A 19,872-nucleotide genomic window follows, 5' to 3' on the forward strand; every position below is an offset into this window, starting at 1 on the left:
TCTTACTGTTGTGGCCTCTCCCGTTGCGGGGCACAGGCTCCGGACGTGCAGGCTCAGCAGCCACGGCTCACGGCCCCAGCTGCTCTGCGGCATGTGGGATCTTCCCGGACTGGGGCACGAACCCGTGTCCCCTGCATCGGCAGGCGGACTCTCAACCACTGCGCCACCAGGGAAGCCCCATTGTCTTTTTTTTTCCTGCAGGAATGTGAACGTTTAGAGTTGACAGCAGATTGTTTTGGAATGTTCCAGGATCACAGATCTGTATACTACACTCACACGTGCCAAGACAACATACGCCTACTGTTTCTGCATCTTTATCCCTCCCTTTCATACCCCTGTCCTCCTTGTCTGTTACAAATCATCATGCTCAGATCTCTCTCATCCTCCCCAAACCTCTGGATTCTTAATTTCCTTTTGTAACATAAGAAAGATTTAGCTGTCACTTTTTGCATTGATTTTTTTTTTTTCCTGGTGAGATTTTCATCTTTTTACACCCAGTGGTTACTTTCCATAGTGCCTGGGTACCTTGCCATGATCATATCCTTGGGACATCCTGACTGTGTGCAGTTTCTTGAAGGTCTTAAGAACCTTGAAAATTTAACTGTCTTCAAAGTCAAATCGGGGTTTCAAATTTTGCTTACTTCTTTTAATTGTAACTGTAATGGCAACAATTAAAAGCCTTATGAGAAAGAAAAAAGATACTGCAGAATCTCAGTGGAAATGAATACACCCTTCTAGGTACTTATTACATCCTCCTGAAAATGTTCACTGTGTTAATGAAGGCATCTTCTGAGATTTTTTTTTTTAATAGAACCATCACCTTGACATTGATCACTCTATTGCTTCTTCAGGTTAGTTGTGGCTTAACTCCTTTGGATAATCTTAGAAGTTACTTGACTGTTCTGAAAAACTGACAACTATATTTGATACTGCATATAAAACATTTTTTGTACTTTTTCTCATTTATGTATTTGTTTTAACTGGCTTTATTCTGAAGGATCAAAAAATGGCGAAGAGAGTATGTATAATTCAGAGAAAATGTCTTGGTGCAGAATAACTATTTCTTTCCTTTTCTCAGTGTGGCTTTCATTTCAGTCCATCATCTGTGTGTTGCTTCTCAGCCTTCCTGCCCTGGGAAAATAACACCATAATTTTTATGTTTCAAAGCACTTTTATATATTTGATCCCATTTAATCTTCACAATGCCCCTGTGAAGTATTATCAGCATTTTTTAAGAAGAGAAAGCTGGGCCTCAGAGAAAATAGGCACTTGATGGAGATTGCACAGCAAACTGTGGAATTGGGGTTTAAACCAAATTCTTTGCCAATTAACTCAGTAAAAACAATGGTTGGTCAGTTTTCGTTTTGAATGGTAACTTTTATATTTTCAATGGTATTTTTAATTATTGTTTGTTTACTAAGTCTTGGTTAACTATCTTAGCAGTAGTCAAAGATCACGTTTGATGTCCCGTGGTGTTTTTAAAACATTTTATATCAAAAATGTTCATTATTATCTTATCTACTAGATTTTGCAGAATGAATATTTCAGTTCTGTGCAGCCCACCTGACCAAATTGGAGCATTCTTTGTATCAGGCCCTTTAAAATGGGAAAAGAGGCCTATTGATATTGGTGTTGGGAACAAGAACAGAGGTCCCAACACCCACCCCCCCTTCTCCCATCACCATCTCTGTGTAGGATTCTCTCACAGTCCAGGCATTCTTTGCCTCAGAATGGATGGGGCTGACAAAGGATGCAGTGTTATTGGTGTCTCCACTGCACTGGCCCCCTCTCAAGGCTCTATTTTGTGGGGAGAAAGGAGTAGGTTTGGGTCGTAGGCTGTCGTCAGGACAGATCTGGTGCTAACCTCCGCAGCGCAGTCTGTCCCCAGGCTCTGAGCTGTTAAAGATTTCCTTAGGGGTCTGTCCACATCCTGACGTCCTCAGAATTAAGCCTAGACAGGACAGAGGTGGGCCTGTACCACCTTTTCATTAGATATTCTTTCATTGATTCTGAAGTGATGATCTTTTAAAAGTCTAAGTTTACATTTCTGGAATTGGGATGTGTTTTACATTTGTACAATTAAGAGGAAGTTTTGGGCTTCCCTGGTGGCGCAGTGGTTGAGAGTCCGCCTGCCGATGCAGGGGACACGGGTTCGTGCCCCGGTCTGGGAAGATCCCACGTGCCGCGGAGCGGCTGGGCCCGTGAGCCATGGCCGCTGAGCCTGCGCGTCCGGAGCCTGTGCTCCGCAACGGGAGAGGCCACAACAGTGAGAGACCTGCGAAAAAAAAAAAAAAAAAAAAAGAGGAAGTTTTGTTTTTGGATAGGAGGCTTAAGTGTATAAAAAAGGACAAAGAAGTCACCCAATGATTGTCTTCTCTAAAAGTCTCAGAATCTGCTCTCTACTCCTTCTTAGAATATATTTTCACTATCCTCCATGTCTCGACATTCACCATGTCAAAATATTACCTGAAGTTATTGGAAGTTTTAAACTCTGGGGGCGTTTGCTGCCCCAGTCTAGCTCTGGTACATCTCTTGGGTCCTGTTCCACCCCCATCTGCTGTCTCACAGGGCCAGGTTACATTACCCACTCATCCTGAACCGCGCTCCAGGGAGGGAAGTGGGGAGGGGGAAGATGATATACCTTGCATTGCCTTATTCTTCCAACAACCAAGTCAAGGCATTTGGTGTATAATTACTGTAGGGAAAGGAATCTGGCCATACCAGGAAACACATCATGTGGACCAGGTCACAATTGTTAAAAACAAAAAAAAAAGCAAATATGTTAAATATATGGTATTTGCTTATGATAAATATGTTTTCCATATTTCCTTATTATGCTAATTTTTTCCACAAAGGGCATAAGACGCCTTCCCTATTTAACTCTACAAGAAGATAAAATGATTATTCTTATTGCAACGTTGTCTTTTCAAAAGCTGTGTATATAAAATTATAGCAAAGTGTAGGTAAGTATCTAAATTGGTTACTTTAATTGCATAGAAATGGAAATAGTCATGGTAATAAAGTGAGAGAAGCACCTATGACTATTGCTGCTTTCCCGCTCAGTATTTGTTCTATTCCTGTGACGATTTTGCTTTTACTTACATTGTGGAAATGACAGAGTTTTTCCCCTGGAGAATGAGCAGGAAAAACCGTAGAGACAGGCTCTGGGTTTGGGCCTGTGATGATGGCTGAGAACCTGGGAAACTCAGCAGAGCCCGGACATCCATGCTCTGTTCCTGCCCTGCCATCTAGTGGAGCAGCGAGCATGCAGTGCTGGCCAATTAAGTATAAAGGACTGAATGCAATTACTAAGCTCGTGTGGTACATGATGTGAGGTGTGTATTCTGTACATATATGCACACATATCCATAACATACATAAGAAAAAGTGGTACTGCTAACAAATGGCAATTGATGTATTTTAAAAAACAAAGTCCTTAAATGAAAAGTGTTGAGAAATCTATCACTGCAAATATTAAAATGTATTATAAAAGAGCAGTAAGTAAAACTCTTTGACACGGACACAGGAATGGATGGATAGATCAGTGGAAGAGAATAGAATTTAGAAATTGACTGAGAGGGTGGCATTTCAAATAAATGAGCACAAGATGAAATAATACTCTGTAGTGTTGAGAAGGCTGGCTGTTTGGTTAAAAATAAAGATGGATCCCAGTTTCATTCTTTACTCCAAAAAAAGTCTGGTGAGGAAAGGTTAAAACTTAAAGAAATGAAACTATGTAAAATTACTAAAAAAAAAGGTAGAGCTATTTAAAAGATAATCTTAAAGTGGGAAAAGTTTGCTAAATAATTGGAAAATAAACCCAGAGTTCACTTAGGAAAAGGCATTTTATCCTTCTAGCAAAACAAAATAGTTGACAGAAAATTATAAAACAGTAATACTTAAAGGGAAATACTACAGTCAATTCTTAAGTTAAAATCAATTAAGTAATAGTATATTGACAGCATCTAATAGAGTACTATACAGACTACCGAGAGAACAAGAGATGAAAACAATTTGAATTTACATTTCTCTGATTATCCATCTGAGGCTAAGCATCTTTCCATGTTTTATGCCGTATGCTCTCCTTCTGTGAAAGAGGTGTTTTCTCATGTTGTTTGTGGGTTTTTTTCCCCTCATTATTTTGTTTTAGATATTAATTCTTTGTTTTGTGTGTTACAAATACTACTGCATCTATTTATTATTCTTTTACTTTGTAAAATGTCTTTCATACTCTAGAAGATTTTTGTGGTTCTACAGTCAGATCTGTCAGTCTTTTCTTTATGACTTCTGGAGTCTGTGACTGGCCCAGGAAGACCTTCCCCACCCAAATACACGAACATTATCTTTGGGGGTTTTCTTCAAGTACTTCATATATTTTAATTCAATTTAACTTTTTAATCCTTCTGTAATTTGTGTTAGTGGAGAGATCTAACTCACTATTTTTTCTGAATCAGTAGCTGGAGGCCTCCTTTCTCCGCTGATGAAAATACTGACTTCCTATCTTCCTTCTCCTAATAATGAAGACATGCATTGTGATGGTTCTAGATTCTAGAGTACATTTTAATATCTTGAAGGGTAAACTCTGTTCTTTTTCAAAAATTTCTTGGCCTCTCTTGTACATTTTCTTTTCTAAACGAATCTTAGGCTCAGCTTTTCAAGTTCCATAACAATCCTTTTGGAATGTAGGCTGAGGATGCATTGAACTTAATTTTATAAAAAATCAGCATCTTCATAACTTTGATGTTTCCTTCCCAGCCCATGTTACATCTCTCCATTTGAATAGATTTTCTTTTTTGTCCTTCGGTAGAATTTTCTTGTTTCCTTTATGTGCATCCTTAGGTTTACTCTAGTCTTAAATACGTATTATTTTTGTTGATACTGTGAGGGTTGTTTTTTTCAGTCCAATTTTTTAAGTTGGTATTTGCCCCAGGACAGGGGGTTTCTAAAGTACCTATATTTTTAACAGTGGTAAGTTTCTGGAATTGGGATTTTTTTTTTAAACATTAATTACATTTACTATGAAGGGGGCGGTTTAGTGAAGAGTTGTAATTAAATCAGTTTATATTTTATAACGGATGGGGTCTTAAATTCCAGAAAATACGGTACGTATATATAGAGTTGAGATGCCACCTGGCCTTCCAGCCCTTTGGAGACCTAAGCACACTTTTTGTGAAGTTCTGGTTCCAAAGTCTTCACTATAAGTTGAGCAAATTCTAGATCCCTTCGGCCTCTGGCTCTATGCTACCAGAAGGTCACTGTATCAGCCAAACCCCAAACCCAGCCCCTTCTATGTTCTCATAAAACATGAGTCACACCAGACATTTTCTGAGTTGAGGCTGCAGATTGGCGATCACAGATCACGGGGAAGGGTTACATCCCCAAGCGGCCCAGTGGCCCCTGCCCCTCACTCTCTCTACTCCGACCTCTCACTCCCCTGTTCCATCTCCAGCTCAGGACGTAGCAGTGGGGATATCACCTCGGGGCCTCACTCTCCCCTCTAAGCCAAGTGCAGTGTTATCGTCTAAAAATGCTGAGTACTTTCCCTGGAGGGAACCATAATGAATAAAATTTTCTCTATTCCCTTCCATACAAATAAAGATTATATACTTGAATATATTCTTGTTACGGCTAATGACTATGGTAGGAAAAAAGCTGGAAAAATTGGTTTATGGATTTCATTTTATATCATGCAAAACAAAGAACAAACATGTATACAGAGTCAGTTGAAACTCAAAGACCTTTTAAGTCCTCGGGAAACAAAATTTAAATGTTATTCCCATAACGCTTAGTATTTCTGAACGTAAACATTTTGTAAATGGCATCGACCCTGACATTTTTGTCTTTAGAGAATTGGATAGTAGGTGATAAATTATTTGAAGACAAACCATAGGGAGAAAACACCATATGAATTCAGATTATTCTACTGTGTGCAGCATTTGTATTTGTTCTAAGTATATCTGGCTTAAGACTATATATAAATTGAAAATTCTAAATTGTTTTGTTTCTTACTTTGAATCTACAAGTTACGCTGTTATATTTTCAGCACGTGATAGTCTTGGTAAATGTGGTAGAATATAAGTTAAAAGCTTTAATCCACAGTTGATATATTCTCGATTTCTTCTATATGTTCATAAACAAATAGAGTTTCCTGGAAAATGAGGTGTTTTGATAAGGTTTTCTTCCCTCCCAAATAATTATAGCCTATTTTACTCACTCAGTAGCTGGAAGGATGTACCTCCTTTCCATCATCACTCTTGGTCATATAATGACACTATTCACTAATTCATTTGAGGCATAAAATGTGGTCCCCTCTTCCCTGCTAAGAATAGAAGTGTGATAGAGCCAGTTAACACAGATCTCATTAAGTGAGAAAAGGAAAAGAAAGGGGAAAGAAAGCAAAGAAAATAAAGACATAAAGAGGGCTAACATTCCATATAAATACTTAGTATTGAGCTATGTGGTGATGCTATTGCGATGATACTACTTACTGTACTTTTTTTTTTTTTTTTTTTTTTTTGCGGTACGCGGGCCTCTCACTGCTGTGGCCTCTCCCATTGCGGAGCACAGGCTCCGGACGTGCAGGCTCAGCGGCCATGGCTCACGGGCCTAGCCGCTCTGTGGTGTGTGGGATCTTCCCGGACCGGGGCACGAACCCGTGTCCCCTGCATCGGCAGGCGGACTCTCAACCACTGCGCCACCAGGGAAGCCCCCTTACTGTACTTCTTACCTCCCAGCTGCAAATCAGGTTATGCCAGAAAGTGGTGTGAAATGCAAAGAGCACGGGCGACACAGTCATCTTGGTAACTTCTTCATCCTGAACAAGAGACCTACCGGGTCTGCGAGATATAACAGTGACAGCTCACTCACTCTTCACATTATGAATACACAGTGCGTTTGTCCCGTTTCCATGACTATATTATGGCATAGGTGTTGCCAGTAGACAGCATGTTTGTTTTCCTTACAGCAGAATTATGTATTCTTCAAAGTGCTGTGGCTTTATTCATTTTTATATGGCAAACTGAAGCTCAGCGTCTTTGACAAAGACTTATTCAAAGGGATAACTTACCATAAAAAAAAGCTGGTGCCTACGGAATAAAATAAAGCAAGGGTGGTATCCCTTAAAACGAACTTCTTTCAACTTCAGTTAAGTCAATAATACCGGTAGAAATGTGTTAATGTGTCTTCCTCTGAAATGAGTATTCCTGAAATTTGACAGTTGTCCCTATTTAACATCAGATATGCCATGGCCCCTTATCTATTAGCTGTAGATGGACATGTTTGAGAATTTAGCATTTTCCCACAAAATGAGAGAAAGCTTCTGCTCAGAGATTTCCAGAACCCCTGGATGCCTCACTATACAGTATGCATGATTTCTATTCTGTGTGAGTTGAAGAAATAATTAGAGAAATAGTAAAACTTGTTAGGCCTATGGATGTTTGGAATTATTAGCTAATTCCTTCTCTTTCTCAGTCATTAATACAGTATGCTCTTCAGAAATGAAAATTATCAAACTTAGACCAAGATAAAATCAGCCCACTCCTAAAATAAAAGTCTCCCTGGGTGGGTGAGGGGAGGTGGTAGTTAATGTCTTTGTCATATGTCTAATCTTTCACTTATGTCCTCATACAAATTTATCTCTGACCGTATTTTAAACATGAGTTTCAATTTTTTGTTTTTTACTTCTGTCTGAGCTCTTAGGTCATTAATTACTGATTTTTTGTTGTTGTTTTTTGATCTTAACCAAATTAACTACCTGCCCTCCTTATTTTAGTTAGCATTATTCAGTGAACTATTTTTTTAAAAAAGCAGTTATCTAAAGGAAAATATTATATTATCTTCACTGTTTAATTGTTTAAGAAAATTATCTGAAGGCTTTTTAAAAACTGGGCTGTGATGACACTGATTATGAGCTGTGTTACTCCTTCATAAAATTAACTGCCACATTTTGATTTGCAGGATCTCCAAAGGTGGGTAAATGGTGCTAATCAACATGGCTTTGTCCTGGTATCTTTCGGAGCTGGTGTCAAGTATCTGTCAGAAGACATTGCTAACAAACTGGCAGGAGCTCTGGGGAGATTGCCCCAAAAAGTGATTTGGAGGTAAGGTAATAATATAGGTTGTTTGTTCACTCTTGATTTTCCATATCCTCTTACTTAGCCCGCAGGTCTGAGTAAAGCACAGCCCATTGATTCCCTGGCAATATTAGCAGGATGCCTTTGACTTTTCATTTTGTTTCTTAGTGTATCAAAATCTAGGGATTAACTTATATAATACTCTGTGATGGTTAAAAAGACATCTAGCCCATAGCATAAAAAGAAGATCTGATGCACAATGATGTATTCTTGTGATGGGTGCATTTTTATGTTACCCTCATTTACCCTTCTATTATTTATTATCACTTAAAAATGTGTAATTGCATACATTTCTGTATACTCCTTCAAGTCAGTGTTGGAATGAGGAAAAAATGATGGATGAATGATTAAATAGGTAAAATATTTCATGGAACCTTTTGGGCTCCCACTTTGTCTATAAATACTTCCGATTTCCTTTATCCAAGAGATCAGGCCTTTAAAAATACAGTAACTTGGGCTTCCATGGTGGCGCAGTGATTGAGAGTCCGCCTGCCGATGCAGGGGACACGGGTTCGTGCCCCGGTCCGGGAAGATCCCACATGCCGCGGAGCAGCTGGGCCCGTGAGCCATGGCCGCTGAGCCTGCATGTCCGGAGCCTGTGCTCCGCAACGGGAGAGGCCACAGAAGTGAGAGGCCCGCGTACCGCAAAGAAAAAAATAATACAGTAACTTGCCAATTAATGCTAGTCAAAACAGACCCCACTTCTTCTTGGAGGCACTGCCAACATGTGTCTGTCTCTGGAGTTTCTAACGCAGTGTCTAAACTTGGATCTGGACACTTATTTAGCGTGTATTTACTTAGTACCTGTCCCCACCATTGGGCTCTAGGGATACAGCAGTGATCAAGGTCAGCCCCAGTGTCAAGCCATTACAAGTAGGCTCTGAGTGATAGGGGTTTTTCCTTTGTAACAAATGTGGGAGGATTAGCTCCTCCTTATCCTGGCTAAGCTATGAAATGGATACGTATTTTATTCCAATGGTTTAAGACTTCTCCCTTTGGATTCCAGTCCTATTGGATTTCTTCTATTAGGCTTAACCCAGAAAGTGCCCCTTCTACTTTATTTGGAACAGTTTTGTATCTGCTTATTTCAAACTCTTGCCATTCTCTCAGTTGATAAGCACTGTATGGTTTATCTTTCAAAGGTCAAGGCAGGAAACAGCCTAATTATGTCCTTTGCCCCACAGAACTGTCTCTGGGGCCCAGCTAGGGAAGAGTACTTCCTGCTTTCTTCCAGTTCTCGAGCCTTCCCTCAGTTTCTGGGTGTCCAGATGGGAGCTATTGACTGCCCAGTGGTGGCCCTTGCTGGTCGTTCCTGTTTCACCTTCTAGCTGGTAGAAAATGACTTTCTAGCATAGGGTCATTTGGTTGCTATTTCCCCCATCTCTGTGGATAGGGGAGGAGAGCTGAAGGAAAATAGATCTCAGTATAATCAGAGTGTTTCTTATTTATCCCTCAATGAAAATGTGAAAAAGAAACGGAAATTTTTGTTGTTACTAAAACATTTCTTCCCTCTTAAGAATGTCAACGAAAGATCATGTAACATTTATTTTAAATCCAAAAATTTAACCAGAGAGTTCATACGAGGAGTAAAGTGTGATTTTTTGGAAGATTCATAGTCTGGTGTAAATTTCAGGTTTTCTGGAACCAAACCAAAGAATCTGGGAAACAACACCAAGCTCATAGAATGGTTACCACAAAATGACCTGCTTGGTAAGTCAGTGACATGTGGGTGCTTACTTGGCTTTTAGATTTTAATTGTGTAAATGTGAGATTTACACTCGAGTGGCTTATACAATACATGTATGGTGTATGATAGAATCATTATGTTATCTAGTGCGTTAAGTCCTAGATTTCAGACCAACAAGGCAAACCTTTAGTTATTGGCAAATAATTTTAAAGTATAATCATTTAGGCCTATAAATTAAAATTTTTAGACCAGTCACAAATTTTAATTTTCTGAAAAATATACTTAATACTATATAAGCTAGTGGTGAATAAAGTTATACCTAGTTATGTCGATCAGCTAAAAGTAGTAAAATTAAAACAGTGAAAACTTAGATTTATGTTATAGTTTTACTACAGATGTATCCAAGAACCCAGAGAAATTTGAAATTATTCATTTGTTTGAAAACACAGAGAAGCAGAAAGCCAAAATAACAGTCAACTTATTTTAACTTTACTTGGATTATCTGCCTAGATTTTACCCTAAATCACTGGGCACTTTTGAACACTTTATTTCTTTTGATTTATTTATTTCTTGGGGTTCTGATCCTCAACTCAAAATTAAAATACCAATTATATGCATATCTTTTAAGATATCTGAATCTGAATCTAATTCTGTTTAATAAGCACAGATAGTAAAATGTAAATTGTTTTATTCATTAAATCTCTAGGAAAATATAAGGCCATATTATTCTTTAAGATATTACTTATTAAGGAAATTATAAAAATGTTACTGGTTTTGGCAATATCGACCATCATTTGTTCAATAATACTAATCTAACAGATTATGTAAAAGTAGCTTTAAGTTATATTCTTAAAAATAGAGTTTTAAAGAATATCTTTTAGAAGCTAAATTGACCCCCTAAAAACCTGCAAATTGAATTTTGTAACTAAAAAACAGTAAGTATATATATAAATAATTCCTTTTGTTTAGTTTATTGTAAATGTTATTCTGTAAATGGTAAAACTGAGAAAAAAATAACAAGACAGTTTACCTTTTTTGATGTTTGTATTTTTTTTCTTTTTCTTTTTTATGTCTTTACTATTATGACTTCAGATTCCATAGAAGGTAGGAAGGAAGCAGTAAATTTAAATAAGATATCTCGACCATCAGCCATCTCAGTTCAGCAGGGGCACTGCTGTCTGGGAGCATCTAAACTGGTCTTATGGGTTTTTTTCTGCGAGGCTCTACAGCAAGGTGTAGCTACACCCAGAGGCCCTCCTCAAGTTCACATCTCTTCTGGGTTCCTCAGAATCTCAGCTGTCTGCGTTTTCTGAGATTAGCATCCTTTTTAACTCTAGCCATGACCTTTGTGGGTCCTCTGTTGGTTTCTAACTATGCTCAGAAGATTCCTCCAGGATGAAAAGCAGGAACCAAATCAGTGTCTCTCCCCTCCCCTCCTCTCATGACACTCCCCCCTGCTCTCGATACACCAGCTCTGCATTATTTTTCACTGCTGGGCTTGGTGATAATAAAGTTTTGTTCAAAGAAAAAGGGTTGGTTCTACTACTGAAAAGAAAGTTTGAAATCCACTGCGAGGGTAGATCCCTTAGTTGGGCTGAGTTGAGAAGCCGTTTGTGGGTCAGAGCAAGAGACACTGAGTGACCAGCCTGCTAGATGTTGAGGTGGGAGAGTCCTGGAGCCCCATTGAGACCCAGGTTCACACACAGAGTTCGTTTTTTTACTTGATGTATGTTTATCTTAAATGTTTGTGTTTTTGCAAGCTATGATTCCTTTCTGGCCATAGAGCACCTATCCTGAGTGCAGTGTTTCTTTGTCTTACACTTTTTATGCAAAACTTCCTGCTCAGAAGGAGATCTGGATTTTTAAATACCTCATTAATTTTGATGAATTATCTCTTTTATCTCCATGACAGCTAGATGTTACGTGATGTCCCATCTCTTACAACTAACTTTTGTAACTGTCTGTCCCTACATGTTTTTATACCTAAAATGTAAAATCAGACCCTAAGATTGTGTAGCACAGGTGCTGATATGACTTGAATGTTGTAAATGCTAAGCACCGTACAATGTTCCTCTTCGGGTAAGCACAGAAACTCTTCATGGACATCTGGAATCCAGCCCCACATTTTTACATATGTTTTTTTTGCAAAGTGTGTTTGACTTTAATATAGATAAATGCTTGAGGAGCCAGAAAGTGAGTGTCTGTTTAGTAGAATGTGATTGCCTCCTGGTACTTTCTGTCATTTTTTGCTTTCATTGATATCCTGTTAATTATTGGCCATTTGAATGCAGTTGATAATTTGTGTTTTGGGAGAAGATATCATGATATAATTCTTAAAGTTATAAATGTTAGCTTAAAAATGGCTTTTAACTGATATATATAAATCAGATAATTATGTATATAATAAGCATTGTAATTGGTATAGAGCAGTAATCTGTGAAACTGTGCCTTTAAAAATCCTATATCTGAAATGCATGTTTATTTTAATATCAGCTTTTAAGAAATTTCTGGAAAATCTCTTCCTAGAACAATACACAATATTCTAAGTTGTTTTCTTTTTTAATCCTTCTTTAGGGCATTCAAATATTAAAGCCTTCCTGAGCCATGGTGGTTTGAATAGTATTTTTGAAACTATGTATCATGGTGTTCCTGTAGTGGGAATCCCACTCTTTGGAGACCATTATGATACTATGACCCGGGTACAGGCAAAAGGTATGGGGATACTGCTAGAATGGAAGACAGTTACTGAAGGAGAGCTGTATGAAGCACTAATGAAAGTTATCAATAATCCCAGGTAAGGTTTCAATTAATATTAAAGCAGATGAAATATATATACCACAGCACATTGTCAATAGCTGATTATTGCCAGTAGGTTGTCAATAAACTAATTATAGAAATATCCTTTAGATTCCTGTGTATAATGCCTTGTGCATGTTTCTGTCATTTGAAAAATAGAAATAGCAATCATTTGGCCAGCCTTGTATGACCTTGAATAATATTCTGCCAAGGTTTGACAAACTAAGGAAAAACTACCATGGGAACCATTGGGTCCCTACTGTGTGTCCATTTTTGTGTCCTTTATCTCATTTTGATGCTCATAAAACTATATATCACCGTTCTCCTTATTCATATTATAGAGATGAGGCACTTGAAACTCAGAGAGCTTACGTAATTTGCCCATAGTTACAAAGCTATTAGAGTAGGAATTTGAACCAGGACTGTCTGATTCCAAAGCTGGTGCTCTTGATACTGCCTGGTGCTGGGTTTCCCTAGTGCGGGGCGTCAATGAAATGCCGAGATTTTTTTACTCAGGTGAATGACTAGTCAGAATCTTTATTTTATTTTTTTCTTAAATTCTTGATGTGTCTTGAGTTAACCCAGTTCACAACTGAGCCTGAAAGAGTAGAGAGTTGCCCTGTGTAGTTTTAAAACAAAGCAACAATATTTCCCATTTTTACGTGACATTTAATTGATCTTGCCTTTCAAATAGCATTAATGTCTGAAGAGTGTGAGCTTCTTCTGTTTATACCCAGGGTAGATGGCATAACAGTAGACTGAGAAACGCTGCCATATTCTAAGAAACAACCAACAATAAGAACAATTCTTTCATATAAAGCGATGTAGCTTTTAGGTAAAAGGCCGGGTTCAAGTGCACTGCAGTTCGTTATGCTGTCTTATGTGGGCTTGGAGGTGGCCTTCATGTGCTGACCCCTTAGAGGATCCAGTGTCTTGGTCACAGCTCTTGGCACTTGGATCAGTATGTTTGCTGATCTGAGGTACCTGACTGTGAGATCCCTTCATCTGTGTTCTGTAGCCTTTCTTTTAAAAGTCTAGTGTTTTTCAAAATGTGATGTTCTTATGGAAGATGATATGTATCATACAGGCTTTTAAAGGAAGATTTGTACAATGCAGCCCTCAAGTAGAGTTTGTAGAGAGATAGTGGCAGAGCTGCCGAGATTGGGTCGGTTATGCAGAAAAAGCAGAAGTCTGGATCATCCACACAAAATCAGCCTGGCTGTGTTCTGTGAGGTGTAAAAGGGGCCAAATCAGAGACCAGGCTATAGTCTTAGGTCACACTGCGATTAAATCCCAGCTATGCCATCTTCAAGTATACATATGTGCTTGATTTCAAACTAGGTTTTATTTTGTTTAGTGAATAAATTTATATGCTTCCACAAAGTATCCATATAAGATAAATAATTAGTTATTTGCATATAACCCTTGAAAAGTTTAAATATTTAACTAAAGCCTTTTGCACTTTCAGGGTAGGAAGATGTCTTTATTCATTGTAAAAATGACAATGATTCAGGTAGTATGTTCTTTGCTAAAAGTAATTATATGTAAACTTAAGGCATTTATCTTTTTTGTTTCAAATACATGATAATGTTCCATATTTAACATGCCATAATTATTGAAAAGGCTGATTTGATTCACTAATATTGTGTCCAAGATATTCTAGTTTAAACCAATAGTGCTAAAGAAGTATCACTTATTTCTTTTTTACTCAACTTGAACCATGTCTTCCTTCTTCCCATACTAGTTGTTTGGGTTTATTTACTGAAAGCTATTGCTTTTGTTCTTTGGAAGGAATTCTTTTGAATCTGGAGATTTTATTAAAGCAAGTTGTAGAGAAAGATGGGTAGTTAATCCTTATGAACTTAACACATATCCAGCCCTTGGTTATTACTTTTTTTTTTTTTTTTTTTTGCGGTACACGGGCCTCTCACTGTTGTGGCCTCTCCCGTTGCAGAGCATAGGCTCCGGACGCGCAGGCTCAGCGGCCATGGCTCACGGGCCCAGCCGCTCCGTGGCATGTGGGATCTTCCTGGACCGGGGCACGAACCCACGTCCCCTGCATCAGCAGGCGGACTCTCAACCACTGCGCCACCAGGGAAGCCCAGTTATTACTTTTGATAGGAGACACTTCCCCCCTTTTGTAAAATAAAATGTGCAAGTCACATGAGCCCCTTACAAGGTAATTTGTTTTATTAAAAGTAATTTTATCCAAGACATTCATAAGGAGAGTTTAGAAGTGGCCTTAAGTGACCATTTTAATCACACTGTTCTTTTTTTTTTCCCCACAAACTTTATATTCCTACTGGTAGAAATTTTGGGTTGTCAAGCAAACTATGCTGAAAGGACAGTGTCACTTGCTACCTCTGAAAGGGGGAATCTTGGAAAATTGGGCCGGGCAGTGACTTTATGAGTCTGCTCTTGGGGAGAAGTAAAGGTCTGAGCGATGAGGCCCTACTCCATACTCACGTAAGCTAGGGCAGGTAAGGACTGGTTCTGGACCAGTGAGCCTATTGGAATTTCATAGGTGGCAATGAAGCCAGAGTCCCTGCAGAAGGATCTTTGTCACATGCAGTCTGTTTAATCATCTCTAGAGAATGGGCCATAGTCTCATGACATTAAGGTACCTGAGGACCAAGATGTTTTTAATCCTCCTTCTTCTATGTTAAAATAGAAGGTTGAATTTCATTTTCTAAGATACCATGTTTCACTTCCGTATTTTAAAGATGCCCTTTTATCCTGTAAGAATTTTCTCACAAAACAGAGTAATCAAATGTTTCTAATTTACCTTTTGCCATTGATTAGAAATAATGATAGATTACAAAGCAAGGCCTCTTAATAGTACAAGGAATATTACAGGGATGGCCTCTTAATATTTGGGTGAGGTTTTACACTTTTAAACCAACTGGGTTTATTATATAACAGTAATTTTGTTGTAAGGCTAGGATGACACAGAAAATGGGCTTTTTCTTTTAAAAAATTTACTTATATAAGTATTCAAAATACAAGAAAACAATTAAAAATAACAATAGGTAACAACAGTTTACAGTTTTTTTCTATAGTTTTTTCACAAACTTTTCAACACATGGTAGACAGTATGGCTTAGGAGAAAGATCATGGACCCTGGGAGGCAGGAAATTATGGCCATGAGGGCAGTCTTTTGTGGGTTTTTTTGTTTTTTTAGCGGTACGCGGGCCTCTCACTGCTGTGGCCTCTCCTGTTGCAGAGCACAAGCTCCGGACGCGCAGGCTCAGCGGCCATGGCTCATGGGCCCAGCCGCTCCGCAGCATGTGGGATCTTCCCGGACCGGGGCACGAACCCGTGTCCCCTGCATCGGCAGGCAGACTCTCAACCACTGCGCCACCAGGGAAGCCCGAGGGCAGTCTTTTGGATGATCTTCCCACCATCAGTCTCTTCCTTTCTTTAATCCTCTCCCCAAAGCTCTGGTTTAAAGCCAGTCTCTCTGATTTAATGGTCTTTGATTCTAAGAACAGGGCTGCATATCTTGTCATTCTGAACACACGGGAAGGAGACTCACGTTCCAGTCTAATTTCCAGCCAAACACCCCTGTGCTACATACTCTTTCCAAATAAGTTTGTTCTGGGCATACTCTTGCCCTCCCACCTTTATTACTTAGTTCACACTCTTCTCTTGGCCTGGCAAGTTTTCACATGTCCAAACTTTTGTTCCTGTATAAGGCACAGCTCGAGGGCCACACCCTCCATGATGTGTTTTGTAATCCTTCCAGGTGGAAATTATTTCTTACATTTGAACAATGCAAACTCTAATCAGAGATCCATGCTCAAAGGGGCTTTGTGCCAAAGATTGGCATAGAAATGTACAGTTAGATATTTTTGATCCTCTTTAGCTGATTTTTATCAATCATTTAAGAGTGTTGTCTTTATACGTATGTATATACATATACATATATGTATCTCTACTGCATATAATGTCACTCACATATGGCTTCATAGTGTTTGTCAACTCCTTTTCATCTGTTTACTAAATATAATAATCTCACTCTGTCAGCTAGTGCTGTTTTAAATCAGAACAAAATTAAATGTCACTGCTAAAAGGAAAAGGTGTTGGGACAAAATTCTGCATTTTCCACCGTCCCTCTGTTTTAGAATCTAATAAATTCACTCCTCTTCCTGGTTGAGACTCATTGATTAATAGTATTTAAAAGCATATGAAGAGAAGGATTATGTGTATATAAGAGGCATGGTCTAGTGTAGAAGGAGCGTAGGATTTGGAGTCAGAAAAACTTGAATTTGAATCTCAAATTTGTAATCATGGTCAGGTCACTTGGTCTCTCTGATTTTCATTTTCCTTATCTGTGTAAAATTTATTTTACTGTGTTAGTATAAGGTAATGTGTTGAAAGCACTTATCACAGTGCCTGGCACATACTAGGTACTTAATACAGGATAGCTATTTTTATTATTTTCCCCATTTTTAACTTTAGGGAGTTACGATCCTGAGCCTTGTAGCTACATGATCATTCTGTGTTTTACCTCCACCTCATAGCTACCGTCAGAGGGCTCAGAAGCTTTCAGAAATCCACAAGGATCAACCTGGGCACCCTGTCAATCGGACTGTCTATTGGATCGATTACATTCTGCGTCACAATGGAGCCCATCACCTACGTGCCGCTGTCCATCAAATCTCTTTCTGTCAGTATTTTTTACTGGATGTTGCCTTTGTGCTTTTGCTTGGTGCTGCCTTGTTTTACTTCCTCTTGTCCTGGGTCACAAAATTTATCTACAGTAAAATCAAAAGTTTGTGGTCTAGAAATAAGCATAGCACAGTTAATGGACATTACCATAATGGAATCCCCAATGGCAAGTATAAAAGAAATGGCCACATTAAACATGAAAAGAAGGTGAAATGAGCCAACAGCCCACCTGATAGTAACAAATCTGTTCAGTCATTGAATTTTTATTGCTATAATTTAGTCTAACAACTACTAAAAGGAAAACATCAGTAAACAATTCTAACACTCCCTTATCTGATCTTACTAATGAAATTCTGTGGAATTAAGATGGCTGTAAAAAGCACAGACCTAAAATGCAAAAATGTATTTTATGTGAATACTGATGCAGAGAGTTTTGGCACTGAACCTTTTAGAAGCCTTAATTATTTAAATCAATTAAGTGACCGTGTCAGACTTTAGTTTTAAGTCTTGATATATGTGTGTCCCAGATAAGGAATGGTTTCTTTTCCCTTAAAAAGATTTGTTTGTGTATATATGTGTGTGTGTATGTGTGTGTCTGTTTCCTAATTAAGATTATTTCAGCCAGCTGCTTGTTACATTTGTTGACGGTACAACACATTCAAGAATGAAATAGAAAGACGGTTAGGATCCAAACGTTTCTCTTCTAGAATTTCATATATGGGAGCTCAGAACACTACCATGAAAGAACACTTTTCTCTCAAAACTGAATGCAGAGGAAGAAAAGGAAAAGATAGATGACACTGGTTTTTGTACTTTTAGGGTTTTTTTGTTTATTCATTTTAGGTTTTTTGTTTTGTTTTAGTTTTACTTTTCTTACAGACTGTGGATACTTCTGGGGGAAAAAACATACAATTAAGTAAATGTATAAATTGGTTGTCACGTTTTACTTCTATTTTCTCCCTACCAATAATTTGCCTCTGGGAGAATTTTATAGTTTTTTTCTATTTCATTTTAATGAATAACAGTATGTTAAATGTATAATTAAAACAAAGCAACAAAGATCTGACTTTTGTTCAGAGTACTGAAGATTACTGCTTCTATGGCATCTTTAAACAGGGTTGTTATTTGAATGTTTTGTAACTGTTTGATGGCTTTTCTGTAATGTAATTTTTGAATGTTCAGGTGTGGTATTTCCAAAGTTTTAACTTTAAAAGAACACCTCCTTCATCCTATTTTGTTGTCTGGGCCACACAGTCTGTTACATAGGTGCCAACATTTAATTCTTTTCATTGGAACATTTGCTTTTCTCCATATTGGTACCTGCTTTGTCTGAGAGGTTTGAGATCTGGTTACCAAGTCAAACTTTACATGTTATACAGAAGTGACAGAGAAATTGTACTACTTGTTTGTGAAAATGAGTCCCCACTCCCCTCCTCACTGCCTTCACCCTCACTTCAATTGTGGCTGACATGGGACAGGAATAATATTCATTTGAGGATAGGGGTGCAAGTCACAGACATCACAAAATCAGGACCTCCCAACTGAACCGTTCACTTGCTGGCAACTACGAGTTTATTCCCTGTCATTCTGTTTACTTAGCATTTGCACTACACATGTTGAGTGTATGCTTTATTTATTTGTAGTTTGACATCTTATGTCTGACAGCTGACAGTAGAAAAATACAGCATCTACCTAATGATGTTCGCTAACATGGGAAGAGTTGTGAAAATTCTAGAATGCTTAAATCCTTATCATACACTATGACATAGAACTTCATCACACTCCCACCAGGAGCCATTCTCCTGTACTTAGAAATAATGTCACAAGTAGTTTTCTAGTGTACAATGCAGGCAAATATATTGCTGTCTGAATACTTGAAGAAATGGTATTACACATATAAGCCTATTAGTTATACCTTTTCACAATCTTATAATATTGCCGTTAAAAGGGAAAAAAGACACAGGCAATGAATGGTGGGATGGCAACAGGACTTAGAGTGTATGAATGAGTTGATTCTGCTTTTTTGGAATTGGATAAAGGTGACAGTAGGCATTCACTGGATGATTAAGCATAAATTAATCTCCACTGTGATCAAAACTTAAACAATAAACATTATTTAAAAATAGAGAAATGTTGTTGGAATAGAATTTTTATTCAGATTTTATTTCACAATATTATGTAAATCCATTATAAACATGTTTCTGAGACAGGTCTCCCAACCTTTATATGTGTATATGAGTGTGAAAACAGTGTTACATGTGAGAATTTTTTTAAATTATTATTAAACAGAGGTATTTACAAGTACATGAACATGGATCTTAAAATTGTCCCATAATTAAGAATGTTAAGTGTAGGTATTTACTGATCATTGTTGTTTTTTTTTGTTTTTTGTTTTTTTTAGTAAGCTTATTGTTAGCCAGTTTTGGTAAATAGAGTGATTTTAAATTTTCCACACTTGAGCTAGATTCTCTAATAAAGTAAAGTTTTCAAGAAGGTATTTATTCATTTATTTTTTAAAAAGAACCTCTGCAAGTATTTCTGTCGCTGGTCATCATATCAAATGCAAATGAGAATTAAGACATCAAT

The 19,872-nt window shown here is 37.9% G+C and overlaps 1 protein-coding gene across 3 annotated transcripts in view; it reads left to right on the forward strand.

The window, feature by feature from the left end:
* UGT8 (UDP glycosyltransferase 8) overlaps positions 1–19,775 on the forward strand; it is an 88,729-nt gene extending 68,954 nt beyond the window's left edge. For all 3 annotated transcript variants that reach the window (XM_024751346.1, XM_024751347.1, XM_024751348.1), the window contains 4 exons: positions 7,957–8,099; positions 9,766–9,842; positions 12,394–12,613; positions 17,139–19,775. In XM_024751346.1, the coding sequence (XP_024607114.1) occupies positions 7,957–8,099; positions 9,766–9,842; positions 12,394–12,613; positions 17,139–17,502 (804 nt within the window). In that variant the 3' untranslated portion in view covers positions 17,503–19,775. The remainder of the gene's footprint in view (positions 1–7,956; positions 8,100–9,765; positions 9,843–12,393; positions 12,614–17,138) is intronic.
* The last annotated feature ends 97 nt before the right edge of the window (positions 19,776–19,872 follow it).

Source organism: Neophocaena asiaeorientalis, unplaced genomic scaffold (assembly GCF_003031525.2).
Source record: "Neophocaena asiaeorientalis asiaeorientalis breed wild unplaced genomic scaffold, Neophocaena_asiaeorientalis_V1.1 scaffold244, whole genome shotgun sequence".
NCBI lineage: Eukaryota > Metazoa > Chordata > Mammalia > Artiodactyla > Phocoenidae > Neophocaena > Neophocaena asiaeorientalis.